Source organism: Mustela nivalis (assembly GCF_964662115.1).
Source record: "Mustela nivalis genome assembly, chromosome: 20".
Classification (NCBI taxonomy): domain Eukaryota; kingdom Metazoa; phylum Chordata; class Mammalia; order Carnivora; family Mustelidae; genus Mustela; species Mustela nivalis.
Genome location: NC_139039.1, coordinates 22,775,238 through 22,795,547, shown reverse-complemented (window position 1 = coordinate 22,795,547; position 20,310 = coordinate 22,775,238). Strand labels below are relative to the sequence as shown.

The following is a 20,310-nucleotide window of genomic DNA, read 5'->3' as shown; positions in this document are numbered from 1 at the left end:
AGTGATGGTAAGAAAGATATTTATAAAATCCCCAAAGCCAGATAATCTGTGCATGTGTCTTACCTTTCTTTTGCGAAGCCTGACTGGGCTGTCCGTGGGTTCTTGGGTGGCCAGAGTTTCCTTGAAGTGTAAACACTGCATACCCTCTCCTGAGTTGACCTTTGGGAGACTTTTGTTTTGATGTTCTGAGAAACCACTCTTCTCGAGGCCATTTTCAGTTGACATTCCACCAGTGCAGGAAGGAGGTTGCAGAAGGCAGCTTCCAGAATCTGCTTTTAATAATGGCAGTCCTCTGTCCGTGCAAGGAAGAGCCAAGAACTTGTCCTGTACTACACTGCAGGTGTTTCTTTCATGTTCATCTTTAGGGAAGTCAAGTTTCCTTCGTTGCTGAGCAATTACAGCAGAATTAAGCAATTGCTTCTCAGGCACAATATCTTTCACATTCAAAGAGTCACACACATTTATTTTATTAGATGCATCTTTTATTTCACTTAAGCTTATCTCATTACAAAGCTCCAGGCTTTTACTTACAACGTCAACAACTCTCTTCTCCCCTCTTTCTTCTACCAGTGCTAAGTCAGCTCCGTCTGCCATTCCCCAGGAGTCACTCTGGTGATTGTCCATGATGGGCAGTGTTGTTCCTGAGGAGCCTGCTCCTCTGTTGTTATGTTGGTCTGATATTTTTTGTCCTTGGGTACTTAAAATCTGCTTATCATCTGTAACACATGGATCGGAATCGGTATCCTCGTCGGAAATATGCACTAGCGTTTCTGTGCTGGCCTCCAGAGAAAGAAACTGATCTTCACCTTCATGGCTGTCATTTTCATCCACCTCCTTTGAAATGTGACCCATTGGCCTTCCAGGAAAGTCTCTCAGCTCTGAACCATGGCAGCAGTCCGGGAGTGAAACACACCTCTCTTTACGATCCACATTTAAAGACGCATCTTTTTCCATACTTGCCTGCAAGCTGTCAGCTACTAGTCCATGATGACATGCTGGGTTGTAATCATCAGAATTAAAAGGCTGTCCCATCCACTGGGTCACATGTTCTTCCCAGCTTCTCTTTCTGATAGCTACAGACATGTCATCGTCGTTTAACAGCAGATAGAGAGATACGTTCCATATGAGACTAAAGGAGATGGAACGAGCTGAAAGATGACTTCATATTGTAGTGACTCAAGAAGAGAGTGAGTTTCGTCATTTTGCCACCTATTAAAAAATTTAAAAAATATATATATATATTCAGGATCATCATTCTCAAGTCAAAATATATGTTGGAAAAGAGAACATTTAATCTGAGCTATGAAAGATTAAGAGATCTTATAGAGCATCAATTTGATGGCTTTAATGATGTTACTTCTTTAAGAAGTAGCCTCCTATTAGAACAAAATGTCGTATTTAATCTTTCTGGTCAAAAAACAATGACAACACTTTAAATGCAGCTGGATCAATTGACCTACTAATGAATGAAGGTTAAGTACTGAATGCTTGAAACTCCCTTAAGAACATATTTGCATCACAGTACTTAATAGAACTCCCCAGAAGAAAGTTGTTGCTCTAGCTGGCACGCTTTTCTGCTTCACTTTTGTGAACAGAAGTCCTTAAGGAAATCTATTTGCTAGGGGTGCCTGGGTGGCTCAGTGGGTTAAAGCCTCTGCCTTCTGCTTGGGTCATGATCCCAGGGTCCTTGGTTGAGCCCTGCATCGGGCTCTCTGCTCAGTGGGGAGCCTGCTTCCTCCTCTCTCTCTCTGCCTGCCTCTCTGCCTACTTGTGATCTCTCTCTCTGTGTCAAATAAATAAATAAAATAAAATTAAAAAAAAAAGAAATTTATTTGCTGCTTGGTTTGAATTGCAGCAAAGAATAACAGGGGTCTGTTCATGCCAAATCAGAGCCATAGAGACAGCATGTGCAATGTCTCAGTTTCTGAAAGAGCAAACACCCAGGATGTATTTACTCCAAGGAGTGACTAAGAAGTATGGAAAAAATCTAGTGTAGCTCCTATTAACACATAATTCATAAGAAAGTGTAACACAGACCACTGACCGTGCCCTAGGATAAATACATTTACACACACACTTATCACAGCTACTACTACTAGCTAGCAAGCTTGTTTTGCTGAAGCTTAGAGACATTATATTAGTTGCTCAAGGTCAAACATCCAGGAAGTATGCCAGGATTCAAACTAGGCCCTGGATCTGATTTTGTCAACAAACGTCACTGTTTCCATGGAAGGAGATTCTACCTGCACCCCTTCCCTTCCCCCCCAGCTTTAGTACATATAAAATCTCAACTCCTCAGTCAGGAATTCAGAGAACCAAAAGGAAGATGTGAGCATGCTAAAACAATTGGGACAATTCCTCAGAAATTTCAGTCGCATTCTTTTTAGCTTCTAAGGAGTTTAGTTTGTGTACTGCTATTAGAATTTGGCCATAAAAATGTAAGTAAACCAGAAAACCAGGCCTGAGATAAGGTAAAATATAAACACATTCTAGGTAGCCTTCTCCTTTTTGCCTTGAATTATTCAAACCCTTCGTTCAAGGAAACAAATTATACCAATGTAACCTGAACTTTACAAAAATGACTAGTCCAAACGTTGTCCCATAATGAAACCAAATTATTGGACCATAAAAGAAAAATCCCATTCAAAAGAGCAGGCACTTCGAGTTTTTCCTTCACACAAGAACTGTCAGCACATAACATGGATTGGCTTATTGATTTCCGCCATAAAAAAGATTAACTGCTGTGCTGGTTTTGGGTCACTTCAGTCTACTGAACAGGATTCTGAGTCCCTACCAAAAATTTCAAGGTATTCTGACTAAGCACTTGCCAGAAAGGTAAATATTCCAATCCTATGAAGACCAGCAGAGTTAAGGAATATACTAGATTTGGTACCCTAGCCCGACAAAATATCTTTCTGGATACTATTGGGTTCCCTCAAAGGTCTGTGACCATTTGAAAATGGTCAGCCTGCACATTTTCCATGTTGGCATTCATTCTGCACTCAAAAGAAAATATAAAGTCCCCGAATTCCATGCATAAGTCATTATAGTGTGGGAGGCTACAGAAAGTGGAAAAAACGCATAGATGCAGGCCAGAAAATTTCTGCTTTCATGGGCAAATTTGGGTTGTAATAGGGCGGTTCTGTTTTAGATGCTTTCTTTTCTTTATTTTTATCCAGTGTAGAGAGAGCAGGCTAACTTAAGAAATGCCAAGTGGTATTACTGTGTCATTCCTAAGCCACATTCACATTTAAGTTGAGACTAAATTCTGGATTCATTTCTTTTACTAAAAAGAAATTGAGTTTTATTAACTCCTTGGGGGAAGGGATTACAGAAAAGGTTTACCCTTAGGGCCTTACCATAATATTAATTGACTTCACTCAACCTTGGCAAATAGGCGAGTGTTTTTATAATGTCAAAGGAAGACAGTTCGACAAGTTCTAAAGCTGTCTAGTTGCTAAGAGAGATGGTAAATTAGGTAGATTGAACACATGAAAGCATTAACTCCTGTCCTGCTCATCTAGGTTCTTTGGACATTTCCAAATCATTCCTGTGAATGTATAGTGTCTATATTTTTTAAGACAAAAAATTTCCTAATTATCCTTATGACCAACATCTCTCTATTTTCAGTGCTCATTCCATATCCTGTGGTCTGATAGATTTTTAAAAATTTTCTCTCTTCAAACCTTGTTATTCACACTTCCTATTCAAATATTGTTTATAAGCTTGATAGTTAAAATCTGCCCCCATGAGCTAAAGCCTGAACAGAGTATTAAGAAGAGGGTTCAACATCATTAGCCATCAGGGAAATTCAAATCAAAATCACACTGAGATATCACCTTACACCAGTTAGGATGGCAAAAATTGACAAGGCAAGAGACAACAAATGTTGGAGAGGATGTGGAGAAAGGGGAACCCTCTTACACTGTTGATGGGAATACAAGTTGGTATAGTCACTTTGGAAAACAGTGTGGAGGTTTCAAAAAGTTAAAAATAGAGCTACCCTATGACCTGGCAATCACACTATTGGATATTTAACCTAAAAATACTGATGTAGTGAAAAGAAGGGCCATATGCACCCCAATATTCATAGCATCAATGTCCACAACAGCTAAGCTTTGGAAGGAGCTGAGATGCCTTTCAATAGACGAACGGGTAAAGAAGATGTGGTTCGTATATACAATGGAGTATTACTCTGCCATCAGAAAGGAGGAATACCCACCATTTGCATAGACTTGGATGGAATCAGAGGGGATATGCTAAGTGAAATAAGTCAAGTAGAGAAAGACAATCATCATACGGTTTCACTAACATGTGGCACAAAAGGAATAGCACAGAGGCCATTAGAAGAAGGAAGAAAAAAATGAAGGGGAGGAATTGGAGGGGGAGACGAACCATGAGAGACTACGTACGGACTATGGACTCTGGGTTTCAGAGGGAAGGGGTTGGAGGGACGGATGAGCCCAGTGATGGGTATTAAGGAGGGCATGGATTGATGGAGCATTGGGTGTTATACACAAATAATGAATCATGGAACACTACATCAAAACTAATGATGTCCTGTATGGTGACTAACATAACATAACATAACAAAATAAAATAAAATAAAATAAAGAGGGAATACTGGATTACTGTCAGCTGCATCTGAGTATATTGGCCTCATTTTCTAAATCATCTGAATTTACTAGAATCCATCCTATAAGTTATAGATGTCTTTGTAAAAGACCTGATTTTTCCCTATCAATCTCCTCATCAGATTGCTCTCTTTAAAATTATATTTCTTTTTTTTTCTTTTAAAGATTTTATTTATTTATTTGACAGTGAGAGATCATAAGTAGGCAGAGAGGCAGGCAGAGAGAGAGGAAGGGAAGCAGGCTCCCTGCTGAGCAGAGAGCCTAATGTGGGGCTCGATCTCAGGACCCTGAGATCATGACCTGAGCTGAAGGCAGCGGCCCAACCCACTGAGCCACCCAGGCGCCCCTAAAATTATATTTCTAACTATCGACTATTTGTGTTGCAAATTTTTGTTACATTTTCTTGGTAATCCTTTTTGTGCATTTTCATTCAGAATGAGCTCAGCTGCTGAAGATTTGGATGAGGGATCTGGAAAAGTGTAGGTCATTTCAGGGTGTTGATTTTATGAAGTGAATTTCCATGGGGATTTTTCACTTCTTAAATGCATGTGTTCTAACACCACTATATTTCAAGAGACTCTATGTACCTCTAATGTTGTAACAATTCTGGAAAATGTTTGTAAAATGGCTAAATTTGCTTTTTGTGATATTAGTGCATAAGATGTTTAGACACAAATTAATCTCAAATTTATTGAGTTAATTTTGTAACACCACTCCTTAACATAAGCATTTTGTGCCAAACAGTATTTTATTTTATTTATTTATTTTTTAAAAAGATTTTATTTATTTATTTGTCAGAGAGAGAAAGAGCGAGCACAGGCAGAGTGGCAGGCAGAGACAGAGACAGAAACAGAAGCAGGCTCCCTGCTGAGCAAGGAGCCTGATGTGGGACTGGATCCCAGGACTTTGGGATCATGACCTGAGCCAGAGGCAGCTGCTTAACCAACTGAGCCACCCAGGTGTCCCACTATTTTTTTTTTAATATTTTATTTATTTATTTGACAGACAGAGATCACAAGTAGGCAGAGAGGCAGGCAGAGAGAGAGGAGGAAAGCAGGCTCCCTGCTGAGCAGAGAGCCCAATGTGAGGCTCGATCCCAGGACCCTGAGATCATGACCTGAGCCGAAGGCAGAGGCTTAACCCACTAAGCCACCCAGGTGCCCCCAGGTGTCCCACTATACGGTATTTTAAAGTTAACTGAAATTAAATATCGTCATACTAAATGACATCAATTGGAGATGTTCTAGTTTGAGAAACACTGACATGTATCCCATATCAAATGACCACGTTCTCCTTTGCACCTGCTTCTGAAATAAACACATACTATGTATTTTGGCCTTTTGAGTGTCCTTAGAGAAGAAGATTCCGATGATAATCACCATTGCTCATTCTATAGTCTGGGAGAATACGATGCAATTAAAGCACTGGAGGCTGAAATCAAGTGGGCAGGAATGAAGAACTGACAGCAGCGCTGGCTGGCCAAGATCAGTTCTCCAGTACTTGCTTATTTAATGCCCATTGGGCCACAGACACTCTGCTAAACGTTGACAATGTAGACCTAAATAATATATATTCCACCTTTCCTAAATGAGCTTACAATTTTATGAGAGAAACTCATGTAGAGAAAAATAGTAAGTCTTCTCATGGCCACAAATTCCATGTAAGTTTTAACATAAAGCAGAGGGTCATCAGTTTCTCCTTCCCTCTTCCTTCCTTCTCTCTTTTCCTTCCTTCCTCCCTTCGTTCCTTCTATTTTCTTTCTCCCTCTTTCTCTCCCTTCCTTCCTCTCTTCCTTCCTCCCTTCCATCCATCCATCCTTCTTTTTCAATAGTGAGTCCTGTGGGATGGTGGAAATGTGAGGTAGGACTTCCAGAGGAGAAAATCCCTACACGACGCCCTCTGTGGTAAATGTCCTGCCTCCACAACAACCTGAGGTTCAGAGTTTCACCGTTCTAGAATCACCTCTTCGGGAAAGATGGCAGAGGCAACAATAGCATTGTTAGAATTACTAACAATGTGAAAACCCATTTGACACCTGGGAGGGGAACCACATTTCTCAGGTGCATTCAGAGAAAATTGAGGGGAGAGATTTAAAAGAAAAAAAAAATTTTTTTTTTCAGAAAATTTCACAGACCTGTCTTCAGATTCAAGAAAATCTGTGAAGTATGAAGTAATACAAGAAATAAAAATATACCACACCAAGAAACATTATTGTGAAATTTCAGAACTTTAGAGGTAAGCAAATAAACATATATGTTATCTGAGAAAAAGAGAAAAGAGGTTATACATTATGCATTGGGAATCCCAATGTTATTGGATTTCTTAATAGCAAAATTGGAAACAAGACAGGCAAATGTATCTTCAAAATTCTGATGGGAACTTATATCTACCTTATTTTTAATCTGCCTTATTTTTCTTTTATATTAATCTACCTAATTTTAATCTACCTTTAAAAATTTCCCCCTCTTCTCAAGAAACTACTGGAGGGATAGTTCTATCCAAATAAAAGAATAAATAAAATGGAGAAGACATGGAGTCAAGGGAGTCAGAAACTCAACACAAAGACCAGGGCATGGGATTTCTAGGATGAAATTTATGTAGCAGGCCGAGCAGGCAATCATTTCACATAAATCCTAAAGTTCTCTACAAGAGATGTCTCTAAGGAAAACACCATGGAAATAATAGATTATACGAGGTATGTGGCCACAATAAGAGGAATTTATAATAAAGTCAAACAATTTCGGTGGAAGAGTTAGTAATATTTACACGAAAAATGAAAAATCAATTATTACCTCCAGGAAACACAGGGTTTTAAAAGAAAGGAAATATAATCATAGGACATGACCTGGTGTAGCTGTGATTTTTTTGTGTAGCCGAATAATGCAAACAGCAAATACTGACTTAACAAAAAAATTATGACAGCAACTATTTTTGAAGCATAAAATTTTTGTAGGAGTTGAGGTTAGGGATGCTGGGAAGAATCATCTCAGAGAGCTGACTCTTCATTTTTCATAATAGGAATTTAACAGATAATGACTAAAATGGGAAAAATATAGTAGAATCATAATGTTTAGAAATACAGAGGTTATAGGGAAAACAGCCCCAAACAGTTAACATTGTTGTAGTTCTTTGTGTTATTTGCTTGAGGCAAAGAAAAATTTCGGAATCTCAGAAAGCATGTTAAATAATAGCCTAAATTTAAACTATATTTTAATATGTTCCACAGCAGTAATTTTAAGATTGAGTTGATAGGTAAATACATCTACATTTCCTCTATAATATGTCTAAGAGGACCCAAATATTCCCTGTGTTCCCTCCCACCCTCTCCATATCACCCCCTCACAAGCACAAATATATCTTTCTCCTTCCATTTGCACAATAAAGGTGCCAGTTTGGGTATTTATTTTGGGCCAATAATATCATGCAATTTTCCATAAGGTTCTTGGGTGATTTTTTTAAATGACCATTTTCTTCCCCCAACTCTTTTAAGAACTCCTGCAAGTCAGGAAAAAAATATTCTTGGTAATCCTCTTAGTTATAGCCTTCTAAAATGTTATATGAACAGAAGTTTTAAGATACAAAAAGTAAGATGTAAATAACTTTAATTGAGTAAATGCATATGAAAAGAGAAATTCTCCATTGCATTATTTCAACTTCTTCTGGACACCCCATCATAGTACTTAGCAAGATGGCAATTTTTCTCATTCAACCCCTTAGACCTTTAAACGTGTGTATCTCATTGTATCCTTTCAGAACACAAATGACATACATAGACATATATATGTATACACATAAAAAATAAAAATTTAAAAATATATGTACACACACACACACACACACACACACACACAGTTAATTGGCTCCCAGGTTGTTTTAAAACACCTTCACACAGATTCTATGTATTTAATAGAAGGGAAAATAAAAGTGTAATAGTACTGACATTTTCTCTTTATTTTCCTCTCTCCTTAGGTGGCCTCAGTTGCTTTGGTTTCCCTTAGGGTCTTCTTCATTACCCATCCCATGATCCCATGTTGAATTTCTAGGTCATGTTTTCCTTCTTACAACTCCTTTACAGCATATCTATGTGTAATATCTACCACATAGCATATTCTCAGTCACTGGGGGCAAGAAGAAAAGATATGAGGAAAATAACCTCCTTTTAATTGCAAGTGGTTTCAGCTCTCAAAAAGGCACTCTTACAAGAATACAGAATGCATCTGAGCAGAGAAAAGAACATTTCTACATTGACCAACTTTGTGGCTAATACGATAAGTCAGCAAAATGGAGACACTGGGAATCTGAACTCCTATCATGATTTTCAATCTTTATGTGTCTTAGTCTCCTCTCAGGGAGTCACATTTGCAAATAGAAAAGGCCTCCAGACCACTTTAGAACTAAATTAGACAACTAGAACAGATGCAACAACATAGACATGACCACAACTTACTAGAGTTCTTCAAATGTGTGCTCGCTAGTTTCAAAGTAAATCTTCACTACAGTGAACATTTGCAAAGGCCAGAATGAAATTTGTTTTCTTGATGGAGCTGTCAAGGAACGAATTATCTAGTGAACCAAATTGTGCACATTTGGGTATCTTCCCACTGCTCCCCCAGCTCAGTGATAACATGAAGAGGAATGCTTTTCATTGCCAAACTGATCTTTCATTTCAAGATGCTCAGGAGCAGTAAGAAAGCGGGGGCAGAGACGACTCTTCCTAATTCCTTTATGTAAATGCAGGAACAAATAGCCAAAAAAGATAACACATTTTAAAAAAGCATTTCTATGAGTCTACTCAGGGGTCAGAGTAGCCAACTTTTAGCAAAAGACAATTGGTGCTTTTCCTTTAAAATATTCATGTTGTCTAATCCAAATCAGAAACGGCTAGAAATAGACTGTGGGAGAGAGAGAGACCTTTAATAATATGATGCAGGAATTTATCTTCATATGATTTCGTGCAGATTTTCTTTCTTTGGTAGCAATCTGCATTCTAATTCTTCACAAAATCATTACCCATTTACTTTTGCATATTTTGTCAGATGTTGGAATTTACTCATTATGCCTCATTAGTTGTCTGTGGAAAACAAACTCGTATTGAAATTCTCTTTTTTAAAAAAAATTATTTATTTGACAGAGAGAGAGAGAGCGCGCACAAGCAGGGAAAGCAGCAGAGGGAGAGTAAGAAGGAGTCTTCCTGATAAGCAGGGAGCCTGATGCGGGATTTGAACTCAGGACCCTGGGATGACCTGAGCAGACGCTCAGACAGATGCTTAACCAACTGAGCCACCCAAGTGCCCTTTATTGAAATTCTGTATTGGTAAATTATTGAAGCTTAAAATATACATATATATTATATATGGAATAGCTTCCATGTATTTGGGCTGTCTGGATATTAAAAAAAATAGTAAATTATAGAAGAAACCACCCATAATGAACAAAGTCAGGGGAATAAGGATTATATTACTTTTTCCAAAAGATACATCCAAGTCTCCATCATTTCTGGTCTTTAGAAGAAAAAGGAAGAAGCAGGTATCCAATTTAAAATATTCTTTTAAGATTTATTACTTTTATGTATATCTCAACTTTACTAGGCATGGAAAATTTTTTCGTATACTTAGCTTTCAGAGTCAAAGATTCCAGGAATTAGACAAATGTGACAATGAACTCTGTTCAGTTCACTAGAAGTCAGCTCATCGTAAAAAATCAGGTTTCTAAAATTGCAAAAATTATTATTCCTGTGGTGCCCTATTTTTACCTTCAGGTTCCTGCTATGTAATCCAGCCTCAGTAATTTCTGATTTTTTTTTTGTTTTTTTTTTTTTTTTTGCAGGGAGGAGCCCAGATCCTGGCAGTGTTCAACTTATTACCCCTTACAGCTCAGGTCAGCCAGCTCTGCAGAGTCTCTAAAAGTTTTCTTAAGTCACCCACATGTAATTTGAGGAAATCTTGGAAAACTTCATAATATTTGCCTGATATCACTAAGACCTTTTGGGGGATAGCTGATTTCCAAAAGATTCCCCAAATTCATACCATCATGGGGAAAAAGATTGCATCATGGATGCAGTAATTTCTAGCTATGTGTATTTTCTTTGGGTTTCCCCATTTTATTTTATAAAAGTACATGGTTTTCTCAATGATAGTGTTCCATCCTAGGCAGAATCCTTCGAGCATTTAGAACTATACCATAGCTTAGCTATTTCTGCAAATAAACTCACTAATAATTAACCATTTGGGTTTTTGCCTTAGTATCTTTTTTCTACCAAACCCCTATAACCAAAGAAAAGTATTGTCTTTGTTCTGAACTTGCTCCAGTTGAAATTTTTCATGTGAAAGGAAATAGTTTAGAGTTAAATTTGTCATCAAGAACTTGGTTGCTTTTTGTTTTTGAATGGCAAAGCAGTGTTTCTATTCAACAAGGGACATGGATTATAATGCTTTATCATCAGCATGGTGAGCTGTGTCTTTGCTTTAAGTGGCCACTTTCTATTTTTAGCTTTGCTATCATTTCTAAGAACCCTCTAACAGTAGACACAGTAATCACTAACTGCAAATGAAAAATATGGCTATACCCACCCAGGTGCTTGGCTTGCTACGTGCCAAGAGAATACTAAGATTTCCCTTCTTCAAAAAGTACGACTTCCACTGAAATTGGGAACATGACATCACTGGGAACTTAGCTATTCTGTTAGGTCACTATCCTACCAAGTGTTGATGCCTCTGCCATCAACTTTGCCTGCTGTGCTTAATATCTGTAATTCTCATCTTACTTTATCATGTACCTATGCCCAGTGGGGCTTGTTTTGATTTCCAAGTGTTCTTCTATATACCCAACTAACAGCAGGCACACTGAAAACTTCTGATCATGATAATAGGAACAGTAACAAAGGACTTCCATTTACTAAGCATTTACTGTGGGTCAGGTACTGTTCTCTTACACCATCTCCCTTGGTAATAGTACTCACAAATACTCCGTAGAGTAGTTGCTGTTACTGCCTTAATTTTATAGGGAGGAATTTTGGTAGGACTTAGTAACCAGCTCAAGGTCAAATACCTACCAGTGGCAAAAGTTACGATCTCCATTTTTTTGTGGAGGTAAGATGCCTGTTAAAGAACCATTCCTTCCCCCACACCCCCAGTGATTTGGATTAGTTACCTAGATTTTGTGTTCCTCAGTTTTCTCACCTCTGTAATGGGAATAACGAAAAGTTTTGTTGAGGGGAAAATAATAGTATTAAGCTAAAATAATAATACTAAGCTAGCGATACACATAGAACATTCAATCCATTGCATATTGTGAGAGAATTCACTAGATGTTTGGGGACAGGATGCTGTTGCTGCTGCTGAAAACGGTGACTCCTTTAGTTTTGATTGATTTTAGCTGCAGAATCCATGGCTGGGTGTGAGACACAACTATCCCTTGCATGCCCATGTTGTTTCAATATAAAAGAGCAATTTGACCAAAATGTGAAATACCATGAGTCTTTCTTCCTTCCTTGACTAACTGACCTATGCTTTTCTAAACAAAGATTTGTTTGTTATACTGTGTGCAAAACAGTTTGCCCATATAAAATCTCATGGGATGCTCAAAATGACCCAATGATAGAACTGTTCTCACTATCTTCCTTGCTTTACCAATTAAAAGCAGAAGCTCAAAGTAGTTATGGGGCAAGCTTCACATTGCAGAACATCAAGTGGCAAAGATACAAATCAGAGCCAGTTTTTGGACTCTGCCCAGGAGCTTTTCAGTTCACCACCCCATTTAAATTGTGGAAAATTCACTAGAGCTCTGCTGTCACTGGTTTCACGTAACTTTTACTTTTAAACTACTTCTGGATGCTCATGCTTCCCTCTGGTTTTTAATGATTTGTAACGTCTTCTTATGAGAATGTTGTTAACCTTTGGCCTGAGGCTCTGATGATTCTTGACAACCTCTTATCTTCTTTCCCCTGTAAAAATTATTTTATCATCGCAGGATGTCTGGAAAATTAAAAAAAAAAAAAAAGTCCCACAATGCCCACTCTTTACACCAGTTTTGCTTTCCTTTCTTTCCTATTTCCCTCCAATTTATTCCATAAACAATTATTGACAAAACAGGTATTGAATGCATCTGACATGCTAATATGTTTATGGCTGAGAATAACCAGAAACATTGAATTTCTAAACTTGCTCTGATCTTCCTACTTCCTTTCCAACTCATTTCCATGATAGGATTGATTTTTTTCTTTGAATTATTTGAATTGTATTGCTGAAACACTTTGTTAATCTAGTCTAATACAAAACAACCTTTTTACATGTACAGCGAGTACAATAATTTTTCTACCCATCTACCTTAATTAATGAGCACATTTATATGCACACGGTTTGCATCGCCTTCCCACTATTTTTTGCACGCAAATCCTTATTTAATCTTTTCAACTTGATTTGCATATTCTATAATCTACTCAATCAAAATCAACCAATCTCTTTTTAACTAGGTCTAAATTCACCTTTATTCTGTTTAGTTTCATTAAAAACTAAGTCCATCTGTTTCTCAAAACTCTATGAACTGACTAGCAATTTAACACCAAAATAGAACCATGGAAGTAAATCCTTATATCCACACCAAAGTGAATCTGGAGTTGGACTTCTTTCCAAACTTGATTGGTTTAAGTTGTAGACATAAGGGGCTTATCATTCAATGGGGGAAGAAGGTACAACAGTCAAGCCAATTCCTTCAAGTCTGGGGGTTTTTACTTTTCTCATACCCTCTTTAAATTCTCATGTACAATTACTGGCAAGTCTCTATTTTTATCATAAAATTCTCTGATCCAGGTCTAGACCAACTCTTTGGAAATTTGTTGTACTGTAACGATTTCTACAGAAATATTCTTATTGTAAGATCATATACTAATTCACTCATTCTCCAAGAAGAAACAAGATCAAAACAAAGGATTAATTTAAAATGTCCCCAATATAGACTTGTTTAAAGCCTACAAGACCCAATCCTCTATGAGTGAGATTAAAGCATGCCTACAGTCTTGATAATGAGGTGTATGGTATGGGCAGGTTTAAGTGTGGTCAGAAAAAATCCTCCTTTTAAATTATAAGATTCTTAAGAAAATAATAAAATGATGTATTCTCTTTTGCTAGGCTCTCTTGTCACCGTGCAGTCAGTTATCTAGGCTACTGCTTTATTTCACTGATTCCTCATTCCAATAATGTGTAGGATAGAGACACTGAGAGTGTTGAATAATGCATCTTTAAAGTGTAATAACATCAGGAAATTCAATCTGGTTCATAAAAATGGGGGAAAAGGGATCATGACACACATTCTAAGAAATGGCATGCAGTAGAAATGACATATATTCATTTTGTGAGAAAGTTTCTTGCCTTGGAAAGGGAAGTATTCAGTGTGCCTGGCAACATCTACTGTCATATATGAAGTATGATGCAACTTAAGCAGCCAACTCTCTCATTTTACACTGCACCAGTCAGACATGTACTTATATACTGTAAGAAATTCTATATTCTACAACTAAAGGACTTTGTAGAAGGCTCAGAGTAGATATATGAACCAATTAAAGGATTGAAAATAAGCTGTACAAGGGAAGATGAAAGGAATTGGCTTTATTTGACCCATAAATGTACACTTATGTTTTCTTATGTCCATTTCAGTTTTCCATATTTCCACTGAGGAAAAACCCATAAAACTGGAAAGAAGCTACAGCAATAGAGCTGTAAGTTAGATAAAAGAAAGAATATCTGTGTACCTGAGATCCTTAAACCGATTCTGCTAGGGGGAAGTAAAATCTCTGAATGTCACTGGTTGGGACAGACTGGTTATGATACCATTTGAACAGGAGGATATCAATCAGACAAGCTCCTTTCTGACACTACTCTCTTAAGAAACATCAGTTGAAAATTAATATAACTATTAGCATATGGATTGATTTCCTTGGCATAAATATGAAATATAACAAAATGGTCACCAAAGAGTTACTCCACTGAAGTGTTTGTTGAAGGCAGGAGAAAACTTTTACATATGAGAATATTTCATTACTTGGGTGAATTTGGTTCTTTTTTTAAAACCATGATTCACCCCCCCCCCCATACTATACACAGGTGGCAACTTTGAGCCTTTCTTATTTTTTAAAGTGGTACTACAATTTTCTGTCAAAAAGTAGCCTTCTACTGGATATATTCATACTTCGTTCAGCATGATTATTATTTGAGAGCAAGAGGATGTAGTAGAATGATCTCTGAATAGTGAGGTGGTGTTCCACTGAAATCTCTTCTACTAGCTAGCAGTGTGATCTTGGACAGGTCACTTTTGAATGTCATTCCTCAGGTCTCTGAAGCAACCTAAGGACAGTGTTTGAAGTGGTCTCTTATGTTCTTTCCTTCCTTGAAATTCTTTTCAGGGATTTTATTAAATCATAATTCTGAGAAGCCAGCACTTTATTTTTCACATGCTGAACAAGATTTTTTTAAATCATATTTAAATGTTTTAATATATCTTAAATTGTTAGTGGATAGTTAAAATATATCAAGATAACTTATATTAGCATAGAATCCAATCATAAGTTAGCTAATACAACAAATGGTCACCTTGTACTGTGTAAAAGTTTGGGATTAAAACACTTGATTTCTTATGATCCAACTGTCAAACAGCTCTCATCTTTCATTATGATATTTTGTGTTCATCTAATTGATTTGGAAATATACACAAATATCTATCCCCTTCACATATCATTCCACATAATTCCTATAAAATAATTATTTTCATTTTTAATTCTTCGGAAGTATAAATGCAACAGTATGTTTTACATTATAAGTTCATTTTATTTCAATCATTGCTAGATTTCTGTCTTCATATATTGCTTGTTTAGACATTTAAGATACCTACAGCCCAGTGGAAATCTAATTTTATGACTGTATGAATTATGAATACATGATTGGTTTTTCATGTGATTGCAGTGATTTCCAGCTGCCTTAAAATAATAATACCAAATGTCGCTGTCATTGAGATTTACTTCAATTCTTCAAAAATGTTCACACAAATATGACCTGAGCAGGGAATCCAGGAAAGTTAATACAAACTAAATCCAATTCTAATACTTAAATTTTTAAAAGTCAGATCAAATAGTATTTAGGATGGAAATAATTTTTGAAGTTTCATGTGTTTACCTTTTTTTTTTCTTTTAAATGAAACCTTTAAGCTGTACATTAACAGCCTGCACTGTGGTCAAAACTATTTTGGGGAAATACTGAGGAGTCCTATCTTCATACTTTACAGGACACATAGAATATTCTTTGGGGATTCATTATTAAGAAAAGTCACTCTGGTGCTACCTATTCTCCCTCTTGGCAAAGGAAGGGGAGATCAAAAGAAATCGTCTACACCTCACACTAAAGGGTGAGAATATGTATTTGTTTTTGTATTATGCCATGCACTAGGAAACCTGGTCTTATTCATAAAAAAGGTAAGATAAAAAGGGATTAAACTAAAATCTCAGTTTGTGGAGGAAAAGAGTAAAATCTCTCTGGAGCCTCTTTGAAGAACTGACATTGTGCTAAAACAATTCTGACTCGCAGTTTTCCCCTCCCTAAACATTTTCCACTTCCAGATTTCCTAGCTTAGCTCCCAAACATAGGAAACCACCACTCCGTGCACGAAGCTAATGTTTCTGTCAAACTTTCTGCCTCTTCCACGACCGCCTCAAAGCATAAAGACAAGAGAGTCCCCAGCGTCTTACCTAGACGAGGAGCAGCAGCTGAAACGCCCAGGCGTGACATTGTTCAACACTCAGGCGAGGAAAGAAATCCGTCCCCGTGAGCTCCTCCAAAATATAAGTTCACATTTCGTGGTTGAGATCATGGCTCTATTCTAAGCAGTTTTTAACGCAGAGCGGGATTCTCACAAAAACACCGTCTGCAGCTGGAGGGGGCCTGGGCTCACGCAGGAGTCTGTCGAGGCGTTCCTAGGGACTTCTGTCCACTCAGTTCAGACTGATGTCTTGCGAAAGGGGCCTCCACAAGCAGGCCCAGATTGCCTGGGAAGCATTTCCTGCCTCTGAGGAGTGCATGTGAGAAAGAGTGCACGAAGCAGAGGGAGGGGGGCAGAGCAGAGCCCGCCTGGGCGACTGAGGAGTTCTGATTTTACACAGAACTGAAGGGAGTTTGTCAAAGCTCTTGAGGTGATTAGCTGGAGAGTCATAAAGTCCTAGAGCTTTCTCTATCCCACACTGCTGATGAATTAAGAAAAGAAAAAAAAAAAGAAAAAGAAAGAAAAGCAAGGAAAGAAAACAGTTTTCTTCCTCCTCTACAGCTTTCCCACTCTATTAAATGTGTAGGCACGACTTCATCAAAATATTTCTGCCCTTCTTGCAAAAGATCTCTTCTGAGAGCAAGATGAATGTAAAGATTTCAAACCGTCCTCTCCTCAGTAGGAAAACTTTTTTTTTTTTTTTAAACACTACTCACAATATAAAATGCTGCAGCCCTACATCCTGTACCTGAGAGGATCTGTGAGTAAAACCCCAAGAAGCCAGTAAACAGGAACATGGTCTTCAAATCTCTCCCATCCCAGGAATCTGTCACAGAATTAGAGGAGTTCCTGTCATGGCACATGCGGCATTACCTCCAGTCAGAATCCTCCAGTCACACAAACGCAGGGCTGGGAGAGCAGAAGACAGACTCCATCTTGATCCTATTACAGTCTTGCTGACATTAACCACTTGCAACTTCTTCCCTCTAGCCTGACAGAGTCCCTGAATCACATCTCCAAAGCAGCTCACGGTATCTGCTTCCTTTGTCCGACACAAATTTTGTGAACTATCATCTGTTTATCTTTTCTGCTTTCTTGTGCTTCCACTGAATGACTTCCTCCTAGCTGCTCCAGGCTGGGAACTTGGACTACCATTTGGTTTTGATTAAAACCAGACAGCCAACTCTGGAGAATTTAGGGAATAAGCTAATGGAAACTGCAAGTATGGCTTTAATTAGTGCATCAATTAATAATAGATGTTAGCTCGTCTTATAAGAAGACGACACAAATATCAACACAGAGGAAGCTCAAGTGCTTCCAGGAAAGAAGTTATACCAACTCTCATTCCTTTATGACCCAGAATTCTCCTTAGGGAAAGTGGAAGGAAAGAAGTGGGATGTGGCCTTGGGACATCCAGGTTGTGGAAAGCCCGGAGAAGCAGCTTTGTTGTTTATACCAGAGAAACAGGAAATAGTATCTCTGAGTTTAATTATCTTGCTTGGGTGAAATTGCTCTGTAATGTCTCTCTTCTACTTTATTTACAATCAATGGTTTCTCTTGCTATTTATGACTGAAGATTTTTTTTTTTCCTGTGACTGGTGATTAGATTAATCTGATTATTGGGTTTATGCGCAGTTTATAAATTCCTAGGGATTTCCCATAATGGGAGTTATGAAAACAATTCTAATTTCAATATGATAAATGAGTAACATAGAGAGAGCTACAAGAAATATTAAACTTTTTAGCCCTAAGATTCACCCTGTACATCTCTGACATGGTAAGTACTCTGCATTGTTTGCTTTTATTTTCAGTTGGCTCTAGTTTTTATAAAGACTGACAGATACCTGCGTATCCAAATGGCCATCTTTTTGGTATCCCCAGAGAGTCCTGGGTATGGTAACTCGAAGAAATGTGATGTGATAGTTACTATTTCTTTTCTTATTGGATAATTAAAATCTCTCAAAATTAATGCAAAGCATGGACTACGAGAGAAATAGGAAAATGGTAAGATTCACGTATCGCACATGAATTTGAAGACGAGAACCATACAGACCAAAACATGTAGGCAGAAATAAGTTTTAAAAGTTTATATCAAAACAATACTGATTAAAAAATGAGCACTTAGGTTCCTTTAATTTAAACTTCAACCATATGGCAAGAAAGAAGTCCACACCTTCCTAAATCCTTTAAAGAACTACTATATTCATATTGATTGAAAATACTTCCACTGAAACCATGCCCATTTAATCTCCCCAATAATCTTGCTTGTGCTCTTATTTTTATTTTAAAAATAAAGTACTAGAAGTTTACGGAATTATTTTCCTCACAATCACAAGATCAAAGTGACCAGACCTCAGATTTTCTAGCTCTCAATTTTGTGTCTTTTCCCCTCTCTCTGAGAGCTCCACCGCCTCTCTTGACTCACACTTAATTGCTGTGTGAAATTGGGAAGACTTCTTAAACTTTCTGAGTTTCAGATTCCCCTTTAAAAATAGGGACAACTCCACATAACTCGCAGATTGGAACACAGGATTAGCTTTATATACACATATATTTATAAATTTATATTTATTTCCCTTAGGAAAACACTGGAGCAGAATGGAATGAGAACTGATGTAAGATCATTCTTAAAATAACTTGTTTATCTTTATCTCTATCTCTGCCCTGAGTCCTCTGGTCTTCTAGTAGATAGTAGGCGCTCAATAAATATTAGCTAGCTGCTAATTCTTCTTAGCCGGATTCTCCTCAAGAGTACTACAGCCTCTCTTCATACAATCCAGCCTTGTTGCTGTTTATATTGGCCTGAGGCAACAACAAAACCCTGTTCACATACATTTATAAATGCCTTTATAATTAATACTGATTTTCTTAATACTAATTTTCTCCTTAATGTTCTCTTCTCTAAACAAATAAGACTTCATGCTTTACTCTATTATTAGAAGGATTACTTCCCAAATCTTTAATCACTCTTATTTATTTTTCATCCTTCGGTTGCCTGACTCCAAACAAATCTCAGAACTTTTATTCTCATAAATGCTTTACCAAATATGAGTATGAAGATAAATAATGAGATAATTTCCTAAATATTTAACATGGTGTCAGGCACATAGAAGGGGTCTAAAGTAGTTGTCCTTGTCTCCTTTCTGCACATATATCTAAATACATCACTTCCTTAAATGTTTGCTTCTTACTCTATGCTAGATAAATGCATAAAGTATGGCATAGAGGCAGTTAGGACGTTGAAAGAAGAGTATCAGGATAGGAATCTGGCTCTAAAACCAATACCCATAATGACCCCATGCAAGTCACTTAAACTGTGTAAGCCTCAGTTTTAGCTTCTGGATCTAAGGATTTTTCTAAATTAGAGATGGCCGTCCATGTAGAGCCATGAGACATTATGGTTGGTACAATATTCATTTTTAACTGGAATTATTTTTTACTATTTCAATTATCATCCTTTCTCATCCTTACATTCCTCTTCTGTGATAATTAAAAAAAAAATCTATTGATCTTTTGAACTCTGAGTTAAATGTGTGCATTTGGCAGTTTTATCGGTGGAGAAGTTATGTTTTTTCTTTTTTTTAATAAGAAAGGAGAATAGCAGAATAAAGCTTAGAAGTTATTGTAAGATCAGCTTTCTTCCTAGGTACTATGATCTAAATAATACACATTGGCTGTGACAGACTGGCCAATTCCCTATCATCTTCAGGAAATCTGTCCCTGGATTTCTTCTAGAGGATTGCTTAAGGACTCTCATGCAGTCCAGCAACCCTTTGGCTGTACAAAGGGAGATCTATTCTGTGGAAAGAAGGCTGTATTCTTTTTAAGTAGAGTAGCAAACATCATTAGTTCAGCACACACATTTAACATTTGTGATACTGTGAGTGCAAGTAGGCTTTGATTCTTTCCATTTGTAGGAAGGAACAGCATCATT

General features: G+C 37.4%; 1 protein-coding gene across 2 annotated transcripts in view; it reads right to left on the bottom strand.

The window, feature by feature from the left end:
• DLC1 (DLC1 Rho GTPase activating protein) overlaps nucleotides 1-16,941 on the bottom strand; it is a 412,629-nt gene extending 395,688 nt beyond the window's left edge. The window contains exons 1-2 of one of the 2 annotated variants that reach the window (XM_082715488.1): nucleotides 16,366-16,941; nucleotides 64-1,209 (exon numbers count right to left, since the gene is read on the bottom strand). In XM_082715488.1, coding sequence (XP_082571614.1) covers nucleotides 64-1,083 — 1,020 coding nt within the window. In that variant the 5' untranslated portion in view covers nucleotides 1,084-1,209; nucleotides 16,366-16,941. Of the gene's footprint in view, nucleotides 1-63; nucleotides 1,210-8,574; nucleotides 8,753-16,365 lie in introns of those variants that run through there. The other variant, XM_082715489.1, reaches the window with a different exon arrangement.
• Between the last annotated feature and the right edge of the window lie 3,369 nt (nucleotides 16,942-20,310).